General features: G+C 45.6%; 1 protein-coding gene across 1 annotated transcript in view; it reads left to right on the forward strand.

Annotated features, from left to right (window-relative positions):
* The window catches only part of LOC147431484 (uncharacterized), an 83,367-nt gene extending 67,561 nt beyond the window's left edge, over positions 1-15,806 (forward strand). Inside the window, exons 3-6 of the mRNA XM_086494584.1 lie at positions 14,628-14,768; positions 14,855-14,935; positions 15,371-15,495; positions 15,574-15,806. Of these exons, the coding sequence (XP_086350710.1) occupies positions 14,628-14,768; positions 14,855-14,935; positions 15,371-15,495; positions 15,574-15,622 (396 nt within the window). The 3' untranslated portion in view covers positions 15,623-15,806. The remainder of the gene's footprint in view (positions 1-14,627; positions 14,769-14,854; positions 14,936-15,370; positions 15,496-15,573) is intronic.
* Positions 15,807-21,234: the final 5,428 nt, after the last annotated feature.

Below are 21,234 nucleotides of genomic sequence, written 5' to 3' on the forward strand. Positions count from 1 at the left end.
TGAACTAAGTGTTTGATTTGTGAACTGCATGCTCTGTGAATGTACTGTCTTCTGGTGATGGTCATGGGCATAGTTTGCTTGAAATGTGAGAAAGGATATGAATCTGATAGTGACAAGATTTAGTGGATCAAGACATCTGAGAAAAGACAGTGGTCTGGATGTGATTGTAAGTATGTTACAATGATCATGATTTGTATTTGGGACTCTCCACAGAAATATGATTGATCAGTGATGATGTCTTTGTGAAAGTTCTGGATTACAACTTAAAGAACTGGCCAATAGGAAAACGGGTTAGAGTTTTAAAACTCTAACCGAGAAGAACCATTGGCAGAGGGGCCTAAAACCCTAAAGAATCAGACCTCCGAAGGTTAGTGTAAAATCAGCCCGTCAACGAAATTTGCGCAAAAGTGATGACGTGGCAGGATGGTTGGAAAACGCAGAGCTGGGATGACATGGCATTAGTGTTGGGTATTAGTTTTGGGCACCAATTTTTCCAAGCTTTTGGATCATGTGCTTTTGGATGAGAAGCTTTTTTTTGGGGCATTCTTTGTATTTTTTTTATAAGTGCCCTGAGGGCCACTATTTTGGGGGCATTTGGATGCAGAGTCTTGGAGGGCTGAACCCTCGGGGAGTTACACCTTTGCGAAGCAATAATAAACAAATAACGAAAGGGGCGTTAGTGTATGGGGCTAGTGCATCTGGGGTAGAACTCCGCCGTTCTCTCTCTCTCTCTCTCACACACACACACACACACACACACACACACACACACACACACACACACCAAGTTCAGTCAAGTTATTTACAGTTTTTGTTCGTATGGTGCTCTTGATCTTTGGCTTGGGGTGTCCAACTATTTTACATCCATGGAGATTTCGAGATGTCTCTTTGAGGAGTGGACCACTATGTGTCGACATGTTCTTCCTGCAGTTGTCAAGAACATGTCACATTCTGCTCGGTCCAGAGAAAGCTCCCATGATCAGATTTAGAGTGCATGTTTTGATATTTACACGAGGACTCCTTCTGGACAAGGGAGGTTGTTTATTTACGATACCATAGTTTTGAAATTTACATGAGGTCTCCTTTTGGACAAGGGAGGTTGTTGATTTACAATACCATATAGGAGCAGACAATAGTTGAAACCCACTACTTTATGGATATTAGACAATTTGATTTGTTTGAGAGTCAGTTTAGTGAGGCCTTGTGGAAGTTGGTCTGGTTAGAGTGTAACAAACTGCTAATGTGGCAAAACCCTAAAGAATGGAGTCAACTTGCAGATGTTGGCCGAGGGGACTAAACCCTAAGAAGAACAAGTAACAGAAGAAGAAGAAGTCCTACCCACGTATGGGACCCCGTCCGATGGGGCTCCAGTGACATAAAGGGATTAAAATAAAGCAAGACCCGCACACAAAAATTGATGACGTGGCAGATCGCTAACATGATGGCGTGGCAGGCTGTACGGATTTCCACGTTTTGCGCTGGCCGATGACGTGGTAGGTTGTACGGATTTCCGTAAATTGCGCTGGTAGCTTTTGGCATTGCTTTTTGGACTAGGAGCTTTTGAGTTATGAAGGGTTTTCATTGTAATTGCTTAGGCCAAGGGCCTTGGTTAGGGCTCATTCTCTGTCATGCTTCCGGGAGAAGGTGCAGAGTCTTTGGGGTGGAATTCCGCCACTCCGTGTGGCATGTCGTCTCTCTCTCTCTCTCTCTCTATGTTTAGTTGTTATTGAAGTGCTAAAGTTGTTCAATCTGTTCTTTTCTATTGGCACGTGGTGCCCGTCTTGTGATAGTGGTATCATAGCATCAGGCGTGTGCTTTTCTGAAAGCATACCGGTCCCACAAAAGAGCAGACAAAGCTATTGGAATTTTTTATTTGAGGTATCTTCGCCCTCCAACCCGGACTTATTAGCCACTTCCACCCTTACTTCATCGCGCATCGGGTGCACTCCCGTCTTCATCGCTCATGTCTGACAGGGCATAAGCCATTAAGATCACTTGCAAGTGAAGGATCCAAGGTTTGTTTCGAGTCACTGTTTTTCTCAAAGGCAGTGCCATGCAGATGTTGATGTCTATAGCTACCAAGCAACATACTCGAAGTACTTGGCAAGCTTTCAAGGAAAAAAAAATAAAAATTTGCCCGAAGTTATATGGTTTCTGACATCTTCCTTCGAAGTGCAACTTCTGGTAGAGTGGGGTATCTTGAAATGCTTGCCATGGAAACCCTAGCAGATTATAACTTGAAGTTTCTCGACATCTCCTAATAGATGTCTCTTCATGAGCAAATGACCTTGGAGATCTAGTGTGATTGCTATCTTTTTGGACTACCATCGCCGCCAAAGAAAACACTCTCTGTCCAAGAGTTGATGGACCATGCTGTGCTCGGCTACGACCTCATGGAAAGAACCTAACCCTAATTTTTGGTGCAGGTTTCAGGATGGAAAGTGAGTTGACTTTTCGAGCTCGACTGATGTCGAGATTGCTTTTTAAGTTTGAGTTCTGTTTGAGCTTGTTTGGTGATCCTGTTTGGAATTTGTTTGAAATGGATGGTATCTGTTTTGAACCTATTTTGGTGCCGATTTGAAATGTTTGACTTTGGTTTTAATACTCGTTTCATTGATTGGTTATTTTACTCCCGGGTGGAGAAGTGAGAAATATTGTTTTGGTATTGTTTGAACCTCGGAACGACGCAGGCCGATGCTTGGGGAGCGTTCCGTTATATGCTAGAAAAACATCCGAACGACGTAGGCCAATGCCTGGGGAGCGTTGGGTTGTATGCTTGAACCTCCAAGCGACACAGACTGCGGTCTGGGGAGCGTTTGGTTGTACAGTCCGCTGAGCTCATGGCCTGGACCTTTTTTGGTTATTTGCGGGGGGAGTGATGAGGTAGTCGTTGAGTAGCTTCATACCGCAGACTGTTTGTCTCGGGGGAGTGCTCAGCGGCGCTGTTTGTTGTGTCTTGTAACATGAGCATTTGTGTTGCATTGTGATGTGCCAATTACTGAATATTTCTAATTGGATGAGATTGCTTGGGTATGTAATTTTTTTAGTGCATCAAGACACCCGTGGAAGATCAGTACGGTCTGGGTGTGATGGCTAATTTCACTACGCCGGAATATCAAGAGTTCCGATCTGGACGAAAGGAGAAGCTAACTCCTTGATCAAAAGAGCAGAAAGGAGAAGCTAACTCCTTGATCAAAACAGCCGAAAGGAGAAGCTAACTCCTTGATCGAAAGAGCAGAAAGGAGAAGCTAACTCCTTAATAAAAAGAGCAAACTGATTGTCCCTTGGAATGTCCCTCGGAATTTTTTTTTGAGCTAACTTGAGTTGTTTCGCAGATATGCTGTAATCGCGGACGATTACTCTCGTTCAAGAAGGGGAGATGTAACAAACTGCTGACGTGGCAAAACCCTAAAGAATGGAGTCAACTTGCAGATGTTGGCCGAGGGGCCTAAACCCTAAGAAGAACAAGTAATAGAAGAAGAAGTCCTACCCACTTATGGGGACCCCGTCCGATGGGGCCCCAATGACATAAAGGGATTAAAATAAAGCAGGACCCGCACACACAAAAACTGATGACGTGGCATTTTCGAAAATTGCGCTGACATGATGAGATGGTAGGCTGTACGGATTTCCGCGTTTTGCGCTAGCTGATGACGTGGCAGGCTGTACGGATTTTCGTAAATTGCGCTGGCAGCTTTTGGCATTGCTTTTTGGACCAGGAGCTTTTGTGTTTTGAAGGCTTTTCACTGTAATTGCTTTTTAGGCCAAGGGCCTTTAAATATGAGGTTAGGGCTCATTCTCTGGCATGCTTCCTGGAGAAGGTGCAAAGTCTGGAGTACTGGCTTGTATTGTGTTGATGCAATATAAAGAAATACCCGAAAGGGATGCCAAGGTTTGGGGCCAATACTCTTTGGGGTGGAATTCTGCCACTCCGTGTCGCGTGTCGTCTCTCTCTCTCTCTCTCTCTCTCTCTCTCTCTCTCTCTCTCTCTCCGCTGAGATGGTGAAGAAAGCTATTGACAGGATGAGGACTGGGAGAGCATATGATCATGATGGTTTAGTCGCTGAGCATTTCATGCATGCCAAAGACCTACTAGCAGAGCTTCTAGCAGTTATGTTTAACCGTGCCATGTGTGAGGGCCTACCGGACACTTGGAGCCTATCTACGATCGTACCTATCTTCAAGACAGGAGACCCCATGGAGCCTGGGAATTATCGCACTATTATGATTGGGCACACTCTGGCACGGTTGTATGCGTCCATTCTTGAGCAACAACTGAGTAGATAGGCAGAGAAGGAAGGAATGCGTGCAAATGGGCAGGCAGGGTTCAGGAGAGGCTTCTCTACTCTTGTTGACACTCAGGGCCATCATCGAGGAAGGCAGATCTCATGGGAGACGGATCTATTGTAGCTTTGTGGACTTCCGCAAAGCTTTTGACACAGTACCCAGAGCCAGATTGATGCGCAGATTACAGGAAATGGGAGTACCCACAGAGCTCATTTGGGGGATCATGGCATTGTACAGATCAGTAGTAGGGCATGTACGCACCCCGGAGGGACTTTCTACACCGGTTCACTCCACTATTGGGGTGAAGCAGGGCTGCTCGCTCTCTCCTACTCTTTTCGGTATGTATGTGGATGAGGTTTCTGACTACATTGATAGCGATGGGGATAAAGGTGCACAGCTGGCAGGGACATGGATTCCACTTTTGTTATATGTTGACGATATTGTGTTGATCTCCGAACCCCCAGAGGGAATGCAACATCAATTGGATGCTTTGCATATGTTTGCCCACGAAAGTGGTTTGTCTGTCAACCTTGGTAAAACCAAGGTTATGGTGTTTAATACCACCCCACAGTGGATCAGGAGGTCAGCACCTACATTCACATACGGCCAGGAGACTGTGGAGTACACAGACGCTTACACTTACCTTGGAGTGGTTTTTAGCGGACCCACATTCTCACTCAGAAGAGCAGCAGAGACCAGACTGACTAGAGTCCACGATTGGAGAGGATGTGTTCGCAGGTCCAGTTTCAGGAGCCCCGGACGAAGCTCTGGCTCTTTGACACCTTGGTGGCTTCAGCATTGCTCTATGGGGCTGAGATATGGGGACCTTCATTGGATCACCACGGGAGGCCGGGCCGCACAGACGGATGGGGGAACATGGAGAAACCTCTCGTCTCTATGATCTCGCGGCTCATTAGAGCCAAGGCATCAGTACCACGGGCCATTATCCGAGCAGAGCTAGCGGCCCCCCCACTGGTGGTGGAGGCGCTCACCAGATCAGTCTCCTTCATAAACCGCACATGGGAACTTCCCAGAGACAGATATGCTCGCATAGCACTTGAGTCCTCTCGACAATTAGCCATACAAGGAGATACAACATGCTGGTATGGGGAGATGACATCATGGTTTCAGGCGCATGGGTTCAGCATAGACAGGCTGCCACCATTCCAGTACTCATTGGATGCACCATCTCTCAATCTTACACAGTCGTAGATCACCAAGCTCATCCGCCAAGACCTGACCCAGCTAGACACCAGGAGGACATGGATACAACCAGCACAAGAATCGGGCACGAAGATGGCTTTCTACAGAGACCACCTTCTCCAGCTCACGGAAGATGGTTTTGTGACGAGACCAAGGTACATGGATACCCACTTGTCTCATGGGATACGATGTGCTATTGGCCAGTTACGCACATCGTCTCACCAGCTACGGATTGAAACTGGGAGATACAACGGAGTACCGGCAGAGGCCAGGACATGCCCCTTGTGTGACCTGGAACGTGAGACAGAGCTGCATTATACATGCCACTGCCCCGTCTACTACGAGATACGAGGCCGCTTCCATTGCTTGTTCAGAGAGGGTTTTGGACCACTCTCAAGAATAATGGGATACGAAGATCAGAGATGCCTGGGTTTGTTCTTGCTCGAGCTGCGCAGACACAGAGAGAGCTTGCTGAATGGCGAGGCTAGCCAGTCTCAAAGACGGATCACAAACTTCTTCAGAGCAGACACGGGACAGCCGCAAGAGCCACTCCCACAGCAGAGCTCCCCCTCGTCTCACACTAGAGGCACACTGATCGACCGAGCGATTGAACTGGGGAAATCCAGGCGCCCACGACTGCGAAAGACTACACAGCATCGACGAAGGCTACAACAAAAGATTCGGAGCACGCTGGCCAGGCATGCACGACGCTCGGTCAGACTACTAACCATGGAGGAAATTGATGAGATTCGCCAACGATCGATGCTAGATCTTTTGTGATTCAGTTATCCCAACAAGCCGCCCATTTTGGCTTAGTTTTTTGCTTAGATCACAATGACCAATCCAAGATCCCATAGAATATATCTTTGTTTTGTTTTGTACTGTTGTTAGGTTATTTTGTTACTCTGACTTTGTATCAGATCCACCACCTTGTAACTTTCTGGTCTCATAGGTCATTATGGCCTTTTGAAGACGTTAATATAACATTTCATTTCTTTGTTTTGTTTTGTACTGTTGTTAGGTTATTTTGTTACTCTGACTTTGTATCAGATCCACCACCTTGTAACTTTCTGGTCTCATAGGTCATTATGGCCTTTTGAAGACGTTAATATAACATTTCATTTCATTTCTCTCTCTCTCTCTCTCTCTCTCTCTCTCTCTCTCTCTCTCTCTCAGTTCAGTTGTTATTGAAGTGCGAAAGTTGTTCAGTCTGTTCTTTTCTATTGGCACGTGGTGCCCGTCTTGTGACATAGAGAGATGTGCATACCCCTTGGCTTTTGAGGTGGACGACAAGTGGGTGCCTCCTGCCTCTCTTACAGTATGGTTGTGCCGTGGATCTGCATCTTTTTTTGGGGTACATCATCAAAAAATATTAGAGTGGATTGGAGGATTTGGAGGCACAGCCCAAGGGTTTCACAGTCCCTTGGCTTTTGTGAGCTGCTACATGAGGTGCTTACAATGGATGCTTTATGTCAATCAGGTACCCAGCATTTTACATCGCTTGAGGTGGACAGAGCTTTGAGTAGATTTTTGAGACTTGATCAGAATCCAAAAAGCTATATTTCACCACTTGATTAGAGTATCTTTATCCCTAGAGGTTTGATTTGAGATTTTCCCCCATGATCTCATTGTATATCTTGCAGGGTTTTTCCCATATTTCTTGTATATGGACCATGGTAAATTCAATGCGATGCAAAGGGTCAAAGCCCCACTTTTATTTTGAGAGAGAGAGAGAGAGAGAGAGAGAGAGAGAGAGAGAGAGAGAGAGAGAGAGAGAGAGAGAGAGAGAGAGAGAGAGAGAGAGAGAGAGAGAGAGAGAGAGAGAGAGAGAGAGAGAGAGAGAGAGAGGTAAATGCTTGATTCTCTAGTCACCTTGGCTATGGGCTTTTCATGTTCATGTCCAATATTGGACTTCTGGCCTTTGTACATTGTTGTTTGATTGGTCATTTGACCATGTACATCTTTTTTTGGTAATCAATACGATTACACATTTCGCGAGAGAGAGAGAGAGAGAGAGAGAGAGAGAGAGAGAGAGAGAGAGAGAGAGAGAGAGAGAGAGAGAGAGAGAGAGAGAGAGAGAGAGAGAGAGAGAGAGGGGTAAATGCTTGATTCTCTATTCACCTTGGCTATGGGCTTTTCATGTTCATGTCCAATATTGGACTTCTGGCCTTTGTACATTGTTGTTTGATTGGTCATTTGACCATGTACATCTTTTTTTGGTAATCAATACGATTACACATTTCGCGAGAGAGAGAGAGAGAGAGAGAGAGAGAGAGAGAGAGAGAGAGAGAGAGAGAGAGAGAGAGAGAGAGAGAGAGAGAGAGAGAGAGAGAGAGAGAGAGAGAGCTCTGCTGCTGCACTGCCGCGAAACCCTAACTGCGCGACCTCTGCTGCTGCACTGCCGCGATCTGCTGCTGCTGGCCTGCCTGCGCGCAATCTGCTGCTGGCCTGTCTGCGCGCGAAACCCCTGCCCTGCTGCGCGCGCAACTCGGCCCTGCTGCTTGTGCGAACCCTAGCCTTGCCTGCCGCGCGACCTGCCTGTAGCAATAACAGCCCACATCTGAAAACCCTAATCCCGTAAACCCTAATTCCGTGAAACTCTAATCTCGTAAACCCTAACTATCCCAACCCTTACTGTGCGCATCTCTCTGCCGCCTGCAAGAGAAAGAGAGAAAGAGAGAAAGAGAGAGAGAGAGAGAGAACGAATCCAAGCTTCCTTTCGGGTCTTGCTTTTCCCGTTTGCCAGTCTCGCCCACTGTTCATGGCGGCTTTGCCGGTCTCGAGTGCTACACATGGCGCTCCATCACCACTTGCCTGTCGCGTGGACTGTACTGGCGACCTGTTGACACGCATTGACTCCAAAATACAACACTTGGCACAGCATGCCTTGGTTGGCCGGATGATTGGACAGTCTCCACCTCGCTCTTCTATACGTGATTGGTGTCAGACTGCATTGGGCACTACTCAGGGACGGGTCTCGGAGCTTACATTCCTTGGCAGGGGCATATTCATGGTACGTCTTTCAGATCCCGCCACTGCCTCGGCTCTCCTGGCTCGCTCTCCGATACTCTCTGATCGCAGGATGATATACTTGACGAGGTGGTATCCCGAGTTTACTACTGAGGAGTTTGACAGTCGACACGTTATTCCCAGATTCCCTCTTACGCTCTCCTTCCCGGATATGCCTCTCCATTTTATTGATGAGCATCTCCTTCAGATGATTGCTGCTCATTTTGGCACAGTACTTCCAGGATCCTGCATCTTCTCATCTGGTCCACCTCGCATTCAGGTCCTGGTGTTTGGGGATACTTCATTACCAGATACAGTTACTGTGTCACGAGATGGGACACTTGGCACGAGATTGCCCCACCCTGCCACGCCATCGGCGACAACAGCAGCCGGCTCGTGGCACTCATGCTCAGCCACGTGGTCAGCGTCAACAACCGGTTCCTCCTACTACTACTCGAGCACCTCAGTAGCCTGCAGGTGCTCCTCGAGCTTCGACCCTCCATGTTCCTCCCCCCGCTTCAGCTCCTACTGAGACTGCTTGGCAGACAGTGGGTCGTAACCATTCCTTCCGTCCTCGTCAGCAATCTACAACGCATGCAGTCCCCATTGTTACCTCTCCTGCTCCCTCTCAAGTTTCCACCACCCCCTTACCCCTTGCTTCTCCTCGCCATTCTTCTTCTTCAGCACAGGATCACTTACCTCTGCTACCAGCTCCTCCTTCACTTGCCGTTCCCCCGCCCGCTCCTTCCCCTCTTCCCGAGGTCCCTATTCCCATGCAGATGGATCATTCCCCGCTATTACCTCCCCCTTTTCCTCCTCTCCCTCTCGCCCTTACTCCCCCCCCTCCACCTTCTGGTCCTCCCCCTCCATCAGCCGCTCATACCTACGTCCCACGCTGTTTTCTCAGCTCCTGCCCTCTTTCCTGGGGCACTCATCGGGCTGAAATGTGCGGTGACTCAGAAGGACCATTGTGGGTGCAACTCTACCTTATGCATCACAAGCTAGGTTGTGTTCCCTCTTTAGTAGGCAGTCGCTCTCAGCCCACCCATTCTTTTTTCCTTCCATTCCACGCAGCTCAGGAATGGTCTGAGGATCAGGTTCTACATTTTGTGCATGCCCAATCTATGGCTCAGCTTCATTTATGGTTGTCTACTTCCGCTCTGGATGTATTGTCTCCACATTTTCCTTTCTGCATTGGTGCTATGGAATGGAGTGATGTTTATGCTTGCTATTCATTGCCTATGGTCATTCATGTATCCTCAGATGTGGTGCTTCCTATGTCTATGCGCATTTGGGGTGTCAAAGCTGCAGCATCGGTAATGTAATGTAAACAAGTTGAGGTCCGCAGTTGGTGCAATGAAACACCATATTTTAGAGAGGGCTTGCGGGTTGCTTTCCTACCGCCCGAAGCTCACCCCTTGGATGGCCCAACTGCCTCCAAGAAGATGCGCAGTTAGTCAGATGCTTTACCAATACTTTCATGCAGACTATGGATTTACATGTAGTTTCTTCGAATGCTAATGGTTTACAGACTTCTCGGGTAAGAGGTTCCCGTAAGCTTTTACTTCGCAGAGATTTACACGCTCATGTAGTAGGCACTGTGGATATATTACTAGTCCAGGAGCATAAGATTGCCACTCCCTTTGGTAATCTCATGCCCTCGGGCGCTCACACTTTTTGGGAGCTTGCTCTAGGCATTCATGGACAGAGTTGCGGTGTATGCATTTTAGTGGGGCCACGCTACTTGGCCTCAGTTCAGCAGCATTGCACCCTTGTCGCTGGCAGAGCAGTTTATGTTCCTATTCGGATTCGAGACTCTATCATTGGTTTTATGTCAGTCTATGCACCCACTACTCCTCGGGAGAGGGCGACTTTTTGGTCCTCCTTGGTTGCTGTTCTACCTGCTGTAGACTCTTGGGTTGTTGGAGGCGACTTCAACAACGTCGAGAGCGATTCTGATTGGCGATCCATCACACCTCCAGTTCTTTCATCCATTTCCCGCGATGAGCAGCCAGCTTGGGATCGATTTCTTCTAGCTATTCAAGGTGTTGACGCCTAGCACATTCCCTCTTTTGGTCACCACCCTGCTACACTTCATTACTCGTGGGGGTTTTAGAGACAGCAGAGACTTGATCGTTTTTACATTGGCCCTTGGGCAGCAGCTCTAGGTGGATTTACTACTATTTGGAGAGGGACCAACCTCTCAGATCATTTACCCATCTCATTGTTTATCTCCTTCACTAGATCCTCTGCACAGAGACGAGGCTGCCGCATCCCTGACAGTGTTCTCACCACTGAAGTTTTGCAGCAACAGATTTGTGACTTATGGTCCACGGGTGCTTCTTATTGTGGTCCCCATGGAGAGTTCCTTGCTCATTGCATTACTCAGTCTAGTATTTACTGCCGTGATCAGACTGCTATTATTCATCGTCAGTTGAGAGTACGCGAGTCTGATCTTCACATTCCTCTTGGTTCCACACAGCGCTTGCTTGAAGAATGGCCTCAGGATGCTTATCTCGCCACTAGACAGACAGAGCTCACAGAGGAAATTCGTCGCGTACAGGAGGCTAGGTCTGAGTTCACTTATCATGCTTCAGTATCTCATTGGATAGCTAAAGCTGATCGAATGAATAAAGCCTTCTTCGCTCCGCATAAAGAGCGCCCTCCTGGCACCACCCTTCGGACTTTGTGCGATGCTCAGGGGACACTTCATATGCATCCTGATGTTATTCTTGATATGTCTGCAGATTATTTTGAGGCATTGTTCACTGCTGATGTATGCACTACTGAGGTTTTACTTGGATTTGGCATCACACCCGACGCCGTTGTACAGACACTATGGCCGAGATCTTGTTGGCACCCTTCACACTTGCAGAGCTTCATGATGCTATCGAGAGTCTAGATCCAGCCTCCTGTCTAGGAGAGGATGGCCTCACTAGAGCTTTCTTTTTTACTTATTGGGATGTATTGCATATACCACTGCTTCGCGGTTGTCAGGACATCTTTGCATCAGGATATATGCATCCGGATCTTTGCTCAGGTTTCATATCTCTTATTCCGAAAGGGAGTGACACCACTCAGCTCCACCAGTGGAGACCTATTACCCTACTCCCTTCAGTCTATAAGATACTAGCGTTACTGATCAGCCATCGCTTGCGACCGTTCTTACCAGATATTATTCATACTTCTCAGACAGGCTTTGTCATGGATCGATGCATACTTGATAATATCTTCACTTTTTATGAGGCAGTAGAGTGGGCCAGATCATCTTCTGAACCTCTCGCTTTTTTCATCCTCGACTTCGAGAAAGCATATGATCGTGTTGAGTGGGACTTTCTCGAAGGATCATTAGCCCGGATGGGTTTCCCTTCGAGATGGATCACAGGCATTTCCGCTCTCTTCAGGACTGCCAGCAGTGCTATTACTATTGGTGGTCGTGTCAGTCGTAGTTTTGAGCTTTCTCGATCTGTCCGTCAGGGATGTCCTTTAGCAGCATATCTGTATCTGTTTGTCGGAGAGACTATGTCTGATTTTCTTCGTGCTCAGAGTCATGCATTTCGTGGCTTGACCATGCCTGTACCTTCAGCTCCGGACCTTATCAATCAGGAGTTTGCTGATGACACTATGCTGATGTTGCGCTATTTGCTAGCAGCTCTTGATGCCATGCGGGAGGCCCTGGAGGTTTTCTGCATTGCCAGTGGTGCACGCATTAACTGGCATAAATCCTATGGGTTACTGGTTGGCAGTGACGACATACCTACTTGGGGGGTAGCTGATGGTTTCACATGGGTGCAGCCGGGTCAGACATGCAGATATCTGGGCTTTCAGGTTGGATTTGACGTTTCCTCACAGCAGCAGTTTGCACCCGTACTACAGTCTATTCGCAGGAAGCTATGCCATTGGTCTTCTCGTCATCTGTCGTTGGCTGGCCGTGCATTGGTCGCCAACCAGGTCATTCTGGCTACAGTATGGTATACGGCCTCTTGTTGGATGCTACATTTTGGAGTGATAGCTCAGCTCCGCAGACTAGTGCAGAACTTTATGGAGTGGCACAGATGGGACTACTGATACTCGTGCTCGAGTTCGCTGGTCCACGATTATTCGTCCTAGGTCAGAGGGAGGTCTTGGCATTATTGATCCAGAATTACAGAGTCGCGCCCTTCTTACCAAGCTTATTGTTCGGGGTCTTTTTCCGGCCAAGAACCTTGGAAGATGCTTCTTCAGGCCGCTCTTCGCACAGCGACTCCATGCCTCGGCACTAGAGATGGTCATACTTGGCATACAGGGTATCGTTTTCTCTTTACGGATGCCCCCTTGTTCACCAGCACTCTCTCACCCTTCATCCGATCACTCCTTCAGATTTGGGTTTCCATGCGAAGGGGTATCATACGCTCACCTCCCTAATGTCGTGAGGAGATTGAGCGCCAGCCTCTCATTTGGAATGATGCAGTTCTTGATTCTTCGGTTAATCCACCCCGTCAGCTTGGAGAGAGGACTCACATTGATTGGGCTGCTTGGGACACTGGCCCTGCTGCCTCTATGCGGTTGTTTCATGAGACACGTATGCTGGATGCAGATTTTGTGGCAGAACCTTATGACATTGGTCGCGGGGTGACAGACAGACTGCTTGAGATTGACTCCGCCGTTCCTTCGCAGTGGGACGCAGTCATGCGAGGCACGGTTCAGATGCCTCCACATAGTGGCTGGGAAGGTCTCTTTGCTCAGAGCACTCTCTTATTAGTTTGTTTAGACAACATGCTGTTCACAGTTGATACAGACTACTCTCAAGGGATTCATGCTAGATTGACATATGCTACCACCTCTCCGCGCCTTGTCTACCCCGGCGCTCGATGGGAGGCCATACGAGTAGTTGGCTCCCGCGGGAAGCGTCGTTGTGTTGACCCCCGTTTCGCTTCCGCTGATGCCGCCCTTTGGAGGCTTTGGGTGTGGGAGGGTCGTGCACTATCTCAGCTTTATTGGGACCCAGGAGAGTGGCATTGGCCTCACTCTAACCCCACCGGTGCACCTGTATCATTCTTTGAGTACACTGTCAGAATTGGAAGATTAGCATTGATGAGACAGCACCCAGAGCAGCCCACTCGTCAGGTCTCTCCGATGTTTCTGGTTACATTCAGGTCTCTCCGATGCCTATCTACAGCAGTTTTGGTCAGCCATCTGGGATTTACATGCGGCTCGTCGTATTTCTTTTTTCATGTGGATGATTGCACCTGCAGGACTTCCAGTTGGGACTTGGCTAGCTACTATGGGTCATGATCCGTTATGCGCTCGATGTCCTTCGTGACTACATGAGTCACCTGCACACTGTCTTTGGTCATGCTCCTCTTCTCATATAGTGTGGCTACCAGTTTGCTTTTTACTTAGCAGAGCAGGTGTTCAGGATGGATTTCTCACTTGGGGATCTGTCTCATGGTTGATGCCGATGCCCGGACCGCATCTTTTCTACGAGGGCTCAGACACAGATCCAGCTCTTATGCTTACATCGACTGGTTATCGGCGAGGGACTTTGGCTATGTTACCACAGATCGCTTGGCAGGGGGATCCTCAGACACGTGATGAAGTTTTTTCAGTGATCACTAGCATTACACTATGGAATGTTTGGAGAGCTCGTTGTCTTCACATTCTCAGTACAGCACCACAGCTCCTTCAGGATACCCTCACTGCCATTTGGCTGGACATCATTCACACCCTGATTTGGCAGTGGGATTCTTCCTCAGGTACATCTAGAGCAGCCGAGGCTCGTCTATTTGCCTTCCTTCGGCGTTGGGCCCGATCACCACTCTTCTTCACACTAACAGGTGGCCAGATTACATGGCATTATGCTCCCCCTCAGTGGTTTCTCCTCCACTCATCACACAGACCACCATGAGATTGTTCTAGTCGAGTTGTCACTATAGTGGCTCTCACCCTTACATTCAACTTGTACACCCCACGTGATAGGCTATTTTGGCATCCGCTGGGGATTATATTGTACTCAGTAATATACAGCGCTGATTTTTACCAAAAAAAAAAAAAAACAGAGAGAGAGAGAGAGAGAGAGAGAGAGAGAGAGAGAGAGAGAGAGAGAGAGAGAGAGAGAGAGAGAGAGAGAGAGAGAGATTTTTTTGCAGGTGATACCATGTGCTGTATTTGCTTTGTTCATTCATCCTGGTACAAGGCATTACTTGGTCAATAGGATTCTCTGGGCCTTTTGTGTCTATCTGGAGGCTGTTTCAGTTCTGCCTCAGCTTCGAGTGATGCAGAACACGAAGGTGAGTCACATCTTGCAGAATAACATGTTCTTTTTTCTTTCTTGTCCAGATTTTTTTATCAAGGTATTCAAATCAAAATGATGCAGGTTATTGAACCTTTTACTGCCCACTACGTTTTTGCATTGGGAGTGGCGAGGTTTTTGAGCTGTCTCCATTGGATTTTCCAGGTGAGGTTCTATCCAACCATTATTGTCGTGTTGTGACGGCTTCTTAATGTATACACTTACATTGGTAAGTATTGTGCTCACAAATCTACGAATGGTGTTACTCATCTTCATTTGTCTACACCATAATTAAGCCAAATCTGGTGTAAGATCCCCGATCTTACAGGTATCTAAAATAATTATATAAATTTGGTCACACAAGAAACATTACACCTGTTTTTCGCTTTGAGCACTCTCAACAGTGAACACACCCACATGGCACATTATTTTTTGATTTGTTTCAATTCTCGAGCTTGCTTTTTACTTTTAGTTACATTTTGTACTTGTAAGTATCCGTTTACGTATAGGTAGTGTTAGATGTTTCAAGAATTTTGTGAAATCGGTGTGGTCTCAGTGGGTTCTATTTCTCACAATTTGATTTCTTGTTCAAATTTGTAGGTTATAGATACCCGCGGCCTACTTCTTGTTGCTTTAGGACGAGGAGCATGGCCTGCCTTGGTGTTACTCTCAGAAATTGTACAGACTTTTATCCTGGCGGACTTTTGCTATTATTATGTAAAAAGGTAAGGTTAAGTTTGAATGTTGTTTTGAGGCTTACTTTTGATTATTTTGTGATGCTGATGGGTGAAAATTCTGGGCAGTGTCATCGAAGGGAAGTCTGTCATGCGATTGCCGACAGGAGTTGTGTAGTATGAAAAGCTCAGAAGGATGTTACGGTCCCGCAGCTGAACCGTTTCCGGCTTGGAATTTCAACTTGTACATTTGTAGAAGAGATTGTATAACTTAAAATCTTTTGTTAGGTTGCATCAGGGCATACTTGAGGAAGCAATTGTTCTTGTCTCACATCTTTGAGGATAAAAAAACATTTATCCTATAGTATTTGTCTAACATCTTCTAGGATCAATGAGCTTGTTGAATCTTTTTTACTTGTTTTTGCTTTTCCTGTTTTACGTTGCTCAACATGTATTCCTAGTATCTTGAATCCCCCCCCCCCCCCCCGCCCGGTCCCTACTTTACTATTATTAAACCTGTTATGTAGGTGGATACCAAAGTCTCCTTGTCTCTTGGAACAACCACATGAAAAGAATTTCCTTGGTCGAGCTAGCCAATTTTGGTGTTGATATGGTGTTGCAAAGTAAGGTATAATGTTTCTTTGACAATGCAAGGAATGAATGCAATGAAATTTTTACTCCGCCTTTAAAAGTGACAATTCCACAAAACATAGAATATCAAAAGGAATCCCATGCAGCAAAAGATTGTGCTTGATTTTTTGTGACTTTGAATACAATCACAATCACAATCACAATCCAGTAGACATGTTCTTAAATCAATGCTGAGATTGCTAAAAAGGTGGACACCTTATTGTTAAACTTCCACCCACTTATTATTATCGTCACATGAGTACAAAATTGTGCCACCTGAATTCACTCCTAATGTGCTCAATACCATTACATTGCATATATACCTAGCAATGCATTCTAGTTTTTTTAAATTATATCTTGTGTACACTATGCACTAAAAGTGGAGATTATCTCTTGTATATACTGTATTAACTAAAAAAACACTTGATTAAGTAAATCATACATATGACGGTTCAAGCATCTAGTTGATGCATCAACCAAGTTTTTCTTCCCCTTGTCTCTGTCATTATTGTACATGAGTACTATATTTAGAAAGAATGTTCAAATCCATTTTTGTATTGTTTACTTTTACTTTGATAAGAAACTTTCACGATCTATGATTTGTCTCATAAGTTGACCTTGGCCTCTATTAGACAATGATAACACTCTCTCTCTCTCTCTCTCTCTCTCTCTCTCTCTCTCGTTCAACTCTCCTCGTCGGATAGATCTTTAAGGTCTCTTGGGATAGTTTCCTACGACGTTAAAATACTTTTCTTCTCGGGTATGTGTGTGTGTGTGCACGCGCGCGCGCTAATAAAAAGAGGGAAATGGTATAACCTTTCTATCACCCAAGTGTGGTAGATTGGTTATGTCATTTCCCTCTTGAATAACAGGTCTTCAGTTTAACTCTCCTCGTCGGATAGATCTTTAAGGTCTCTTGGGATAGTTTCCTACGACGTTAAAATGATAGCAAGCTCAAAGTTTGTTTCTCGCTCTTGGGCCAACCTTAGTCCAAAAAATATCCAGTGGATGGACTATCCCTTATCTTTCACATAATTCTTCGTAGGTAAACAAAGTGATAAAATCACGAGGCCTACCTATAAGTGGACATATGAGATGAGTGAGGCCAAGAAAATAATTTATTATTGGTAGACACCTATATCCTTGTGGAGAAAGCTCACCAAAAACTTTTATTCTAGCCGTAGAGAAAAGTGAGGAATTCACGAGGCCTACCCATAACAAGGTGCACACATAATGAACAGCTAAACCTTGCCAAGAGTGTCCATCTCTTCTGTGAACTCTATCTCCTTGATAGCTGAATTGCAACCTCTTATTCTCCATCCTGTTGGCTCTTGTAGAGCGTGAAAGATTGGAGCCAAATTATCAAACGAGGTGATTGCAAGTGAAATATGGCATTTTACATGTACACTCTCCAAGTTGCAACTTGGGAGTCTCCAACTGGAAAGATTATTTACAATCTTTCAGATCCCCTTTCTTTCAGAGGACCCTGAATGTATTGAAGACCTTCTTCATCACAAACATGTCAAGTACATAGAACTATTGCAGAACATGGTTGTGTGTGTGTGTGTGTGTGTGTCACAGAGAGAGAGAGAGAGAGAGAGAGAGAGAGAGAGAGAGAGAGAGAGAGAGAGAGTGAGTTAGTTTAACTAGTGCACTTTGCTATGGTGTGGGGATAGCAGTATGACGTGATGCATGCCTTTTACTAGCAGACTGCTTTATTTCCTTTGCATGATGCAAGATGAAGATTGTTGAGCACACATCAATAACTAGTTGTCCCTTAGCCCTCAACATGAAGATCGTTGAGCACATCATTAGTATCTATGTGTGTCCATACAACTTAACCCTCCACATGATACCCAACACTATCACTCAATATACCTTGGGTATGTGCAAGAGTCTTACACCTACACTTACACTTGAGCCATTTCAAACCCAACGCATGTGTTGCCACTAGTTGGCTCAATAAGAACACTCAACATCCTCAATCAAACCATTCCCAATCACCTTATGGACCCTTGTGTGAGGTACCAATTGGTAATTGTGTCACCAATGCGACTCAAAGCATTCGTCTCTACCGATTTGGCATTGGAATGGTGACAACTATCTTCAAGAGGAGAGTGCATGCATCCATCAGTTCTCGTGTGGTGGGATGGTTCCCTTCAATGAATTGCAAAGAGATCTACCCACATTGGATGCTTCCAATTTCTCAGTGCAAAAAGAATTGTGTTAAATAGTGAGTTGTTATTGAGATGCAGACAGTGAGTCTCACCATGAGACCCAGTTGAGGAAGAATGCTACCTATGAAGCGGTTATTTCTAAGATATCCTCCTCTCATGCCTTTCCTTCTTCGCACAATTAATTTTTCGAAGGTAGAGACAAAGTTCTATAGCGATGAACATAACCTCAACATGAACATCATATGAAATTACCTATACATGAAGTTCAAGAATAGGTGTGTACTTTCATCAGCAACATGCCCCTGAGTCATGAGAGTATACTAGAACTCAAGAAGAGGCAGACTCTGCTAGGAAATATTTGGCCACCTTAGCTTGGCCCTAATAGAACGCACACAATGTATAAATGAGTAAGGCACATAAGCTCTGGAAATTGGGTCTAAGAAATAAGGGAGCCCAAAAAGGAAAAATATGGCTGGGCTCCTTTTCCACTCCAGAGATAGAAGGCAAAGCCTATGGTTTGGGTGCAATGAAATTAAAAGGAGAGATGGAAGCCCTGAACTTCCCAGAGATCGCAGATACGTTGCCTCCTTTTTGGTGGACACAACGAAATGTCACTTAAAAGGCGGATATACACCAAACTTTGTTGCACTCAATCATTTTTTCAAAAGAAGCGGCGTAGTTCTAGCTAATGAGGATTCTCAAATTGTAATATACTCTATTATTCCCTCTTAGTTTCTCTGAGCTTACAAACCATGTAAGTGGCCGAATGGCCGTGGGAAAGAGTCCCAAGCTCTTAAGTCAAACCCTTAGTTTTGTAATAAACACTATCATTATCTTTGGAAGTATTTGGACGTCGACTGAGAGCTGCCTTGCTGCTACAAGCTGTAATCAATCTTTCTCCTTATCTGGTAATCAGAATTCGATTCCGAATAGCACATTGTGTTCCTTGTCTCTTTCTCTTCAATCTAAGTGTAATCATTCTCAATTCTGCTGTGGTTCTTCGTGACATTTTGTTTGTGAGATAAATACATTGATTTGAGGGTTTGGATTTTGCAATATCAATTGTATTTGCAATCAAGAAGACTATACCAGAATAGGAATTCCAGTATCATAAACCGAGTGAGCAATCACTCAACTGAAGGTAGTGTGAATCAAAGACCATTGCATCCTTTAGAAGCCATTGTAGAGGAAAGCTTTTCTGACACCTCGTCAGAAGGATCATACACCCTAATGACTGAGGAATCGAACAAGCTGAACCCTAAGGAAGTAACTTCCATGGGGACAGGTCCTTCACAACGTGCATTTGACGTAAAATTTTTGTCTTTAAAGTTTCAATTTGAAAATGTGCTTAAGGCCAAAATCTATAAGGATGGAATGGATCGCTACTGTGTTAAGTTGGAAAATAAGCCAAGTGAGTTCAAGGACCTTATAGATGTGGATTATGACGGAGACATATACTTTGATTGAGAGGGAATAATGTACCTAGTGGTTCACAACCCCTTTATTGTGGACAAATGGGGAATGACTGGCACCAAGGACAAGGTAGATGAAGAGCTAGCAGATGAACCACCCAAAATGGACAAGAAAAACACGGTGCTCAGATGCACTAACGAGACAGAGCGGCTTAATACAGACAACACTTATGTGGGGCTATATAAATTCAATAATGGAGAACAAACGCTCTATTATAGATGCGATGAACCCCACATCAAGGCACTGACTGACCGCAAAAAACTATACGTTTTTACTTACACAGAGGGGAGAAGTATCCAAGTGGTCATAATGGATAAGCATGGTAAAAAATATTCTCCTATGGACCGTAAGGAGCTAGAGAGATATACATATTTTGGGGTACCTTTCCACCAATACTATGTAAATGCAGAAGAAGTTAAAACCACAACTACTCATACGAAACCAGAAAATGGGAATGTAAGTCAAGTAAGAACCAGAGTGGAAGATTCTCTTGGACATCAATGATTCTTGAACACAGGGCCTATGGGGTCAACAGGGTCTAGGGCTTCCATGAACACACAAAGGGGTAGTGCAACACCTGATTTGACTTACACAACTAGAATTCCTCCGGCTATTACACGAGATCGAACAGACCGACTTGATGAATGTATGGCAGATAGGATACCAATTATAGTGCCAAGGGGGGAATATGAAGCTAGAGAGGCCATACCAGGAGGACCAGGGATGGTGAGGATGGTTGCGGAGTCCAGATGCATGCGACCGTCTCAAGTGGCAAAGTGTGTACCCAAAAAGTATAGTGGAAGGGAGATCCGTATGCTCATGTTTCAATCTTCAATCAAGTGTTGAAAGCGAAACAGGTAACCGATTTCCATACTCAATATGAAGGATTTGGGTTGACTCTAGAAGGAACGGCCTTGACTTGGTTTCAACCTTTAAACAGTCTGGAATTCCCAAGTATCAAGCAACCTCTCCAAGAATTTACTGAAGAATTCTCAAAGAGAGGAATTAAGCATAATACTGTCTCCCAGATCTATGCATTTAGACAAAAGGAGAAGAAAAAGGTGAAGGAAGCCTCGCTTCTATTTAAGCAATACATAGAAAGATGCCCTGCTAGAGAACTACCTCAGGATGAGAGATTGTCAGTCCTTTTCATAGAAGGATTGCGAAATGAAACCCTAAAAAAAGACGCACTTAAAGGCACGTGTTACTTTTGAGCAAGTCACAAAAGAGGTGTTGTATTTGGCAGACTATTGCAAGACATATGGAGAGGTGACGGAGGACACAGACCAAGGGATGAGTAGCACCTCTTCAACCACTAGTGAATCCACAATGAAACTGGGCGGGCAAAACCCAACTGTGCCGGACGTTGATCAAATGATTGAGGAAGTAATCAAAAGGATGAACCAAGGAAACAGGACGAACCCAAACACATGACAACAGCCCACCAAAAAATGTGACATTTGTGGAGGAGATTATCCAACTTAATGGTGCAACCTCCAACAGAGGCCAG

Source organism: Adiantum capillus-veneris, chromosome 21 (assembly GCF_014529385.1).
Source record: "Adiantum capillus-veneris isolate H3 chromosome 21, ASM1452938v2, whole genome shotgun sequence".
NCBI lineage: Eukaryota > Viridiplantae > Streptophyta > Polypodiopsida > Polypodiales > Pteridaceae > Adiantum > Adiantum capillus-veneris.